The 10559-nt window shown below is 43.2% G+C and overlaps 1 protein-coding gene and 1 long non-coding RNA gene across 2 annotated transcripts; one reads left to right on the top strand and one right to left on the bottom strand.

Annotated features, from left to right (window-relative positions):
• Window positions 1-192: 192 nt before the first annotated feature.
• LOC113493346 lies at window positions 193-10320 on the top strand. The gene is made up of 13 exons (XM_026871281.1): window positions 193-377; window positions 1018-1141; window positions 1256-1402; window positions 3170-3345; window positions 3636-3830; window positions 4457-4672; window positions 4791-4971; window positions 6368-6584; window positions 6660-6804; window positions 7100-7228; window positions 7437-7826; window positions 9860-10006; window positions 10122-10320. The coding sequence occupies exons 1-13, from the start codon at window positions 366-368 to the stop codon at window positions 10188-10190; spliced, it is 2148 nt and encodes a 715-aa protein (XP_026727082.1). The 5' UTR covers window positions 193-365; the 3' UTR covers window positions 10191-10320.
• LOC113493350 lies at window positions 5652-6353 on the bottom strand. The gene is made up of 2 exons (XR_003400554.1): window positions 6034-6353; window positions 5652-5844 (listed from the first exon to the last, which is right to left on the bottom strand). It is a non-coding gene; the product is annotated as an uncharacterized LOC113493350 (long non-coding RNA).
• Window positions 10321-10559: the final 239 nt, after the last annotated feature.

Genomic DNA, 10559 nt, shown 5'->3' with positions numbered 1-10559 from the left:
TTTCAAAAACTTAAACGCTTAAATGGTATCAGTCACTACAGTATAGAAAATTAAATAAGAACTATGGTCTTTTTATTCTTATCATCATTTGAAACGTCCGGAACCATGAACAAGAAGTATAATAATAAATAATTAATTAACCTCCTTCGATGTCGGAACATTCTTAATTTGAAAGGAATAAAAAAAACACAACAGTTCGCCATGACAGTTGCATCGCGTCACCTGTCAGTCATTAAATTTTATGTTTCACTTGTAGACAGTCAAAATTACAGCCAAAAATATATTTTTGTTCTAAATTGATTATGCGTGGAGTAACTGTTTTCACACAATTCTAGTTACAAGAAGGACACTGTTCGTCCATCAAAATGCATGACACGGTTAGTATTACAACTGCAGACTATCCTTGTATAATATGTTAAACTAGGTTTTAAGTAAAAATTAGTAGTTATCTTGTTGTCAAATCCTATCAAATTTCTGTAGCTATTAACTCGTTAAAACATAACGACAAATGTATTTGTTACCCAACTGCTTTATCTTTAGTGTATTAACTTGTCATGGTAGCCTTGTGGTATTATGCGTGGATTTCTTTGCGCGAGGTGCAGGTTCGATCCCAGCCCGGTTAATGAGACTTTCTCAAAATTATATACACTTTTTTAATTATTCTAAGACACCACTGCCAAAGGGTGAGAAAACATCGACCAAAAATGGAATCTGAAATCGCCAACCCGCAGTGAGCTAGTGGGGTGGTAGATGCCCAAACTATCCTTACACGGGAAGAAGACTAAGCCCAGCAGTTGGCCGTATATGGGCTGGCATTATTATCTATTTCTATTGAACTCTCTGTGTCGCCAGTAAACTCGCACTTGACCGATTTTTAAACCATACCTATTACCGATAAACATATATCTATACCTACATCCAAAACTATATATTTAACTCTTTACATTTTAAGTCCTTTATGTAAGCCCTTAATTTCTTTATATTCGTAAAGCTGTATGTGAATCTGTTCTGGATCAGATCGTCCGCCTGGCCGACGTATGGAAGACGTGCAACAAGATCCGCGCGGCGGCCTTCCGCGTGGGCCTCAACCTGTGGGACTGGTACCGCCCGCTCGACCCCGAGGGCAACTCGCTCATCTCAGGTATCGGCAGCAGTCACCATTCATACCGCATACGCAATCAGTAACAAGACGTATTGACAGCATATCGCAGCACCTACCAGCCCTACAGCAGTGTTCCGTTTGCTCTGGTTTCAGAGTCAAAGTTCGTATCGATACTAGCGGGTCCGCTGCGCTCGGTAGTGGGCCTGTCCGACTCGGAGATCGCGCAACTGGCCGACTACTTCCGCGCGCAGGATGGCCGCGTGCTCTACCACCAGCTCTGCCAGATCATACACGGCGAAGGTAACAACCGCCCCTATTCTTCCTCCCGCCTCCCCCTACAGGCTTACCGCCCCACACACACGTGTAATGCATCAGCGTGCTTTATATTTTCAGAGAGCCAGATGTGGTCCAACTACTTTGATAATCGCTTGAGAGCGACATAGTGCGTACGGTACTTACGGATAGTGTCCATGTTACATAAAAAGTTTGGTAATTTTGCAAGTAAAATTAAAAAGAAATATAATTTTGTTTGATTTCATTGTCAAAGTGTTGTAAAACATCTACCCTCGCCTGCCTCGCATCTGTATCAAAGAGTTGTTTCGACATTTCTCGTCACGGTGTTCAGACAGGAAATACCAACTGCAGACTAACTACAAAGCATAAAATAACTGCAAAGCCGACTAGACACTCGAATCTGAAAATAATATCACGACTTCACATTAGGACTTGTGTATAATATATGTAACATTAATGTTAAGACCTGTCTCAAGTTGGAATACATTAATAAGCATGTTATATTTAGTCAGAGTGAACCAGGTCATGCAATCAATAGGCGACGCGCAGTGTCCCGACCTGCCCCCCCCCCCTGCACCGCCACGCCGCCTCCGCCCCACCCCCACTCCCGCGGGTTACTCATCACAAACTTACACTAGCATTTATTAACGTTTTTATAATAAGGGTAAAGACAAAATCTTATCAAAAGCTAAGACTGTCCGAACACTGCATCAATCCTCTCTTTCCGTTTATTACGGGGATTCGAAATAAAGTGTGTAAAAGTAAGCTGGCTTTAACATATAAATGACATCATTCGCAGTGCCAAATCTATTCTTACTCCAATATATATAAGTTCAGAAGGGGATGTCCCAACACGAAAAAAAAGCAAAGGATGGTCACTAGCAGAGACTGGTCACAAAATATCACAAATATTTATAAACTGCATAGATTAAGGTTCTTATCAGGCAGGTAGTACTACAATTAAATTTACTTTTTATTACCACATAAAGACAGCTGACAAAAGAACAGACACAAATAATATTATCGAAACAGACGACAGTATTGTGTAATATATACACGGTGATTTTTTAATCGTCATACAAAAGCAGCCCAGTTCATGTATCCGACGTAAAATACCCCTAGGCGCGATTATTATTTTTTATCATCAGCTAAGATTAAGATTAAGAGAAAAATTAAACAAGAGAAATCTGAAATATTCTCTTAAAAATGATAAAAACGCCGCCGCCCGCGCCCCTCAGCATTGTTACAAGGCTCTGACCGCGCTCGCAACAGAGCTTTGTTTCTAAAAAACTACGAATTGAATCATAATATTGAATAAAAATTGCATTTTAAATTTACTAAAATCTCATAAATACCAATTTTTTTATCATGAACGTGTTCTAGTCATTGGATACATGTACTGGGCTGCTTTTGTAAGACGACTAAAAAATCACGGTGTAGAAATAACACTTAAATAGTGGCTAACTATTACAGCATACATGTGTATGCGAGTGTGTTGTGTGAAAATGTTAGAGAACCAAAATTTTCTGAAGCCTATATCCACATGTTTTCGGATGCTTTCAAAAGGACCATGACGTGGGTACTAAAATATCTATTTAAGTCATCAGCTGGCTACGCCATGTCAAGTAGTGCCGCTGCACTGTCAGGTGTAGACGCAATACGACTCACTACTCAGTGGAGATCAGCATCTCCTCTTCAATTACATTAATATTACTTTCATGCTTATCCTTTGAAGCAATGGTTATAATTAAATCCAAATGTGGACCTCGTCAGATTCCGGCGGGCGCGACAAGACGTCAGCGGACTGCATCCTGGAGGCGTGCCCGCCGCCGCCCGAGCCCGAGTGCCACCAGCTGGACCAGTGGCAGACGCGCCGCCTCTGCTGCCTGCTCGCCACCATCGCCGCCAGGGATCTACCGCTCAAGCCCTACTTTCAAGACTACGAGCTTGTAAGCCTACCGATCGGCTTTAGCTATTGACATTGAGCATACAGCAGTCATATTGCGTGTTTCTGATGGGTAATGTCATGAAAGGCCCTGAAAAGCAGGCCAGGCCAGGCCATTATCCTATAAGCGTCACCGTGGTGGCTCTTTGACTGACATTGTTTTTCCCTATTAATGGCATACCTTCCGCTGTATACTGAAATTAACACCCGATCATTTATCTCGGGAAATACCATTTTTATATGAGTATCAAAGTAACACATTTATGTTGCTAAATATTTTTTCATATCAACAAGGTGGCGAAGAATGACGGACGCATAACATTTGCGCATTTCGCGCGCATCCTCAACTACATCGGTGTGATCGTGACGCCTGAGGACTTCAACCTGCTCGTGCGCAAATTCATTAAGGACTCGTACACGCTGGACTACGTGGAGTTCCTCAGGGCAGTGGATGCCGTCAAGAAGGAGGGCATCCGGGGACTGGGGCCGGTAATGTTATCCTATATTCAATAGCATTTTCATTTTCTTTTTCTTTGTAATTTGGCTAAGTGTCGTTCAAGACATACTTGAGTAAACACTGAAACTGAACCCAATCTGTTAAAAGGTTAATATTCAACTTTCAAAAATTTTACAGTTAATCACGTAATCGTTAAAAAAGTCGATTTAAGTAAACAATCTAATACCTGTTTTGTTAATGACCGAACTGTCATTTCGACTCGCGGCAACTCATCATTGTGATGAAACTCGGATTGGGTCCGAAACTAGTCTGGCAATCCCGATAAATACGCGTGAGCCGTTGCACCCTTTAACATTAATATACCTGTGCTAGGAGGTATCTGATAACATCCGAAAATATGCTTATAGCTGTGTACAAATATTATATATAAGTACCTGCTTAACTTAAACGTATTAATGGAGTAGATACTTAGAAAACTACGAGATTCTTAGGTACATGTTCAATTGCACAGATTAAGTAATATCCCGTAGACTACCGGCTATTAAGTCTTGGTGGCACTAGCTTGTAGGTGGTAGGTAAGACAGTCGCTCGTGTGCGTTACAAATGACACCAATTTGTTTTTCTTAAAATGAAGTGTGTTTTGTTTATATTATGCCAGGAGTACCTGAACCCGAGCGCGGTGATCGACACGACCCTGCCGAAGCTGGTCCGGCCCGAGCTGGACGCGGGGCTGTCGACGGCGCCGCTGGGCGCGTCCGAGGTGTTCCACCCCGCGCTGGCGCAGCCGCGGCCCCCGCGACAGCTCATCGACCTCATGCTGCGCGTGCAGGAGTACGTCATGCAGAGGCGCATCCGTGTCTCCGAGTTTTTAAGGGTGAGTTCGTAATTATCATACCTAGAACCTACCTCAATTGTTTTACAGTTAAATGTCCAAATCCTTGCGAAATCGTTTTGTGTTAGCACCCCTCATAACAGTGTGTGTGGTGTGCCAGGACTACGACCCGCTGAACAGCGGACGCATCGCGCCGCAGCAGTTCCGGCGTGCCATGGACGCGATGGGTCTGGGCAGCGTGCTGAGCCAGCAGGAACTGCTCTGTGTCATGCGACACTACCTCGACCCCAACGACAAGGAGCGCGTCTGCTGGCGCACCTTCGAGGACGACTGCGACCAAGGTAAAATTGTAATCATGTCCCTTATCACTCATCAACCTAGCCTTTTCCCAACTATGTTGGGGTCGGCTTCCAAACTAACCGGATTCCGCTAAGTACCAGTATTTTACAAGGAGCAACTGCCTATCTGACCTCCTCAACCCTGTCACCTGGGCTACATGATAACTCTTAGTTAGACTGGTTAAAAAGCTTTCTAGCTCCTGATTACCTATAACGACTGTCAAAGATGTATAAATAACAGCCGGGACCCATAATTTTACGTGCCTTCCGAAGCACGGAGGATCTCTTTATGACAAAGATGGTCACTCACACACACCTACGATCGATCCACTTATGCAGTTTAACTACCCGAATAATTTAACTAGAGTCTGACATACGAAACATGAGCCTGGAAAAAAGCGGCAAATTCAAAAAATCTAGCGCTGGTATCACTGTGTATAGTAAGAAAAATACATTTTGATATTTGATTTTACATCATGGATTAATAAATTATGGACAAATATTATTGTCGTTTTATATCATACGATTTTTAATGGCTCAACCGTTTTAAACATAGTATTTTTGTGTATATAATATCTACCCATTACTGTCCCACTGCAGGGCAAGGGCCTCTTCTCAGAATGAGGAGGGTCATTTTTGTATATAAGCATTCTGCAATTGTAAGGAGAAATAAATAAACGTAGTTATTATAACATTATTTATTGTGATTCGTAATCAAAATCGGTATCTAAAAAACTACTTCAAGAGATTCGTCACTATCACTACTATCATCTTTTACATTTATAGTAAAACTTTCCAGTTGCGTTTCAAGAATGTTATCTTTTTCAATGTAATTATTTTCGATTTTTATGACGTGTTCTATACAATTATTCCATTCTGCAACAAAAAAAAATATTTTTAAAATTATTAAAAAAATGTTAACATCTATATTTTCGGTTCCTGAAGAAATACGAAAATATATAAAACATTGAATACATTTTCATAGATAACGAGATAAATGTTTTATGCAAATATGAATATGTAATAGGATTAAGCAAAGGATCAAGATAAACGTGTCGTGCTTACCATGGCTTGCAAGATTGTAACCAAACATTGGTCTTTTACATTGAAAATCTGTTCATTGTCTTTATTTTTCACATCAAATTTATTAATCATATTGAATATTAGCCTTCTAGCCTCATTCTTAATAGGAGTCTTCATATTTAATGGTTTAAAATAATTTCGCAGCAAAAAAGTAAACACGTTTTATGCAAATGACAATTCATGTACTGACGTTTGACATATATTTTGGTGTAGCTATATGAAGAATGTCTAAAAATTGTCTAGCTCATGTTTTGCGTGTCAGACTCTACATTATCAGAGCGCGCAATACTAATGTAGTGTTTATGGTGTGTGGTAGTGTTCACGATCAAGGAGCTGGAGAAGCACCCGGAGGTGCGCGAGGGAGCGGCGCGCGAGGCGGTGCTGGCGCTGCCGCCGCTGGGCGCCGCCGCCGACCGCGGCGAGGGCGAGGCGCCGCGCGAGCTGGACGCCGCGCAGGCCGCGCTGCTGCGCGTGCGGGCCGCCTGCACCGAGCGCGCCATCGACCTGCGACCCGCCTTCTGCGAGCACGACGAGTGAGTCAGCCCCCCACAGCGACCCCCACACCCCCCGCCCCGCACTGCCGCTAGCTGACCCCCGGCCGCCCGCAGGCACAACAACGGGCACGTGTCCCGCGCGCAGGTGCGGCGCGTGCTGGCGCGGCTGGGCGTGCTGCCGTCGCCGGCGCAGGTGCGCGCGCTCGAGGCGCGCTACCTGGACGACTGCGGCTTCAGCTACGTGCGCCTGCTCGACGAGGTACCACCGGCTATTTAAATACTATAACATTAGCTCCAGAACTATTTTTTATATTAGAATTTTAAATCATTATTGCCTTATTGAATGTACCTTATTTACATGACGTCAACAATTGCCACATTCTCAAAACTTAGTTTTTTATTAATTACTACAAGTGTTGAGCCCAAGGACCAGAACCCTTTCTAAATACTAGGACCGTATTTTTTTTATTGAAATGATAGTCAGTTTCCACATTATTTGAGATGTCTGGCCCTGTCCTGGTACATGATGTAAGATAGGTTCGCGCGTGCCGCAGATGGAGGAGCGGCCGGCGGAGAGTGCCAGCATCGCGAGCGCGTCGTCAGCGCCGCGGGCCGCGCGCCCCGCGCAGGAGGACCCGCTGCAGACAGACATCGTGCAGATCCTCGCCAAAATCAAGGGCAAGGTAATCACACCGCCTTAATGAGGAATGAAGCGAATAAATTTGATAACACTCGTTGCAGGTTCTCACTACATATTTAGTGAGAACCTGAGTGTTATCAATTTTATCGTTCCGTACCCAAAGGGTTGTATAACAGAACCCTATTATTGTGCTGTCTGTACTCATATCAGAAAGCAATAGATATAGTTTATTGTGTGATGTTATGTGTCAGATGGTGCGCGAGGGTGTGCGGCCGCGCGAGTTCCTGAAGCAGTTCGACCCGCGCAACGAGCTGGTGATCCCTCGCGCGGACTTCTACCGCGGCCTGGCGTCGGCGCGGCTGTCCCTGACGCCCATCGAGATGGACACGCTGATGGAGGTGTTCTGCGCGCCCGGGCGGCGGCGCTACGTGGAGTACGAGCGCTTCTGCAGCACCGTGGGCGAGGCGCTGACGCAGCCGGGGCTGGAGCGCGCGCCGCTGCTGCAGCCCGTGCCGCACGTGCCCACGGTGGACTCGCCGCTCAACTTCCTCAACTTCGAGGAGCGGAATGTCGTCTCCGGCGCGCTCAAGAAGCTCTCCAAGTACCCCGACCAGCTCTCCAACATACTGGAGGTCTTCGAGGTCAGTCCGTACCATACACCCGTTGTGCCTTCAATGGAATAGTAATAATACCAACTAGCAAAAAAATAGTTACATATTTTAATGTATTTTTAGCTACATTTTGTAAAAAGTTTCTCTTTTAATCTGTTCCTTTGCTATCAATATAACCGACAACTCTGTAATGTATTAAGACGCATAGTTGATAACTTTATCATTTTTTGTGTAAGTATAGGCGTTGATCAAAAAATCCCAGTTATTGCGATAATAATATCGTAATAATTTGACGTTTTACAAGATTATCGGTTTCTATGGTCGGTATTGCTACTAAATATACCGTAAGCAAATCAAAGTTTGGATGACACTTTTAACTTTGATGTCCATAAGTTTGAACACATTCTAATGCTGCGGTAAAAAGCGTATCGTAGCGATTTTTACCGACACTTGAATGATTCGATTTATCGATAGTCCATTACCACTTTAGTGTGTAGTAGAAAGGTACGAGTACCTCGTCACGTACGTCTCGAATGAATTGTGGCCTTCTCGTAGTTGTAGACTGTAAAAGCCATGAAAAGTAGCAGGTGGTATTCCTCATCGTTCTACATTACTTACCGCAGCGCATTAATGTGGTTCATATTAATGAAGCCTTTTCGGCAAAGGGGTTTTTCGGGATGCTAAAAGTTATGAAACCTGCACGCGAGGTGGTGATACATGAAAACTGTTCAAAAAACTTATCGTTAATCATGGCTCAGCAGTGTTTAAGCTAAGAAGTTCTTCAAAAGCGAAGTCGGGTTTCTTGAAGACCAGAAACAACACATCAATCTGCCATAGTTGCGGCCCAGAATATAGAATAGTAACTCGCTTGAGTTAATCTGCATCCGAGGCTGACAAAATCTGAAGGAGATAACAACTTTGCCTACAGCTCTCAAAAAAGCTCAGCTATGACTCGGACATCACCGCCTTGTTTTGTATGTATTTAAGAGTTTAGTAAGGCTGACGTCCGTGATATTTTCGGTTTAGTATCGAGTAAATTTTGATCTTGGGTTTTGACCGCGCTGGTACTCAGGTACCCATGTTGTCGTTTATTACTGTATGTAGTCTGTAGAACTTATCAATTTCCTTCAAAATCGTGGGCTTGAACGATACAATCCTGCCGTCACAAATTTTGAGTCGTGTCGGCCCTGCTGAGCAGGCAGATCCCTGATAAATTTATTTGTCGAGAACATAAAGATCTGCTCGCTGAGTTACCAATACCTACTGAGAAACGACATATCAAAAGTTATTAGGCGGTAAGGGTTTTAATCTGTGATATCTCCAAGAAAAGCCGATAATATAAATACAATTTTCACAAAAAAAAACCGACTTCAAATTAGTTTCAGTATTGCGTTTTTTGTAAAACTTTGTAAGTGCCCTTGAACATAGTTTTTTTTCAAAATAGTTTTTATAACCTTTGTAGTGAGTACAGGCGTGATAATATGTTGTGTGATGGCGTAAACAATGCTTAGATATGTTATAGCAACAATTGCGGTTAATCTGCTGTTATTTATTGAAGAGTTCCCTCGATTTCTACAAGATCCCATCATCAGATATTGAAATGGTGATAATGGGACCACACGGGAAGCACAAGCTTTCAAATAAAAAAAGAATCATGAAAATCGGTTCATCCAATCGCAAGTTACGAGGTAACAAACATAAAAAAAAAATACAGTCGTATTGAGAACCTCCTTTTTTTGAAGTCGGTTAAAAATAGAAACTTCTTGCAGAATAAAATACCTACTTATAACGCTTAAGGATTTTATTCTTAAAAATACATTTTAGAAATTAAAAATAACGTTGATATAATAATATCCTACATTACCGTTGCCCTATGCACCATAGCATGAGAAGAAATCAATCGGACCAGTATTGTTGTTCCTGGAGATTAGCACTTTAGCCACATAATATAATATTTTAGCTTCAGGATATATAAGTCTTAATTAGTAATTATAGATATGGACGAAATACCCCAATGACCAGTCTAGTCGGCAAATATTATAGTCATGCGTGTTTGCCGTCAGGACATGGACAAAGTGCGGTGCGGTACGATCCCGCGCGTGTCAGTGGAACGAGCGCTGTGCCAGCGCGATCTACTGGCGCTCGTGTCGGCGCGCGAGCGGGACCTGCTCTACAAGTGTTTCGGCTACCGCCGCGGCTGCGGCGACGAGGTACGACCGAACTCACCACTATCAACTCTTTATCCACGTAGGAAACTACTACTTAAAGTTGAAACATAGTTGTACATGATTCAGTGTTGGCTTCTGTAAAAAACTTGTGTCATAGGTGAACTACCGCGCGCTGTGCAACGCGCTCACCATGCTGTACGCAACGGCGAGTGCGCAGCCCTGTTAGCCGCTAGCCGGGGCGCCGCGCTTGCAGCCTTGTACGTTCAGCGTGTCTGTCTAGTACATTTTTGTTGTTTTCCATTTACAACTAACCATGCTGTTTCATTAGTAGGTACAATAAATGTAATAAATTTGAATGCCATTTTTTATTACAGAAAGGTTTTAGTAGATAGGAGACGTCTTGACATCAATTAGCCTTCATGTAATTTATTAATTTGCGAACATCGCTGCCCAAGGCATAATTATATTTTAGCCTCGATGCTCGATAAGAGTTTGGACTGGATCAACGTTCCGACGTTCCGACTGCACAGCATAACAGCAACTGGCGACACAAACTGCCGCACTTTTAGCTCTCCCTAGGTAGGCCGGGGGATCC

This window comes from Trichoplusia ni, chromosome 4 (assembly GCF_003590095.1).
Source record: "Trichoplusia ni isolate ovarian cell line Hi5 chromosome 4, tn1, whole genome shotgun sequence".
Taxonomy (NCBI): domain Eukaryota; kingdom Metazoa; phylum Arthropoda; class Insecta; order Lepidoptera; family Noctuidae; genus Trichoplusia; species Trichoplusia ni.
The sequence above is the reverse complement of the archived record's forward strand: the minus strand, read 5'-3'. Positions and strand labels throughout refer to the sequence as shown.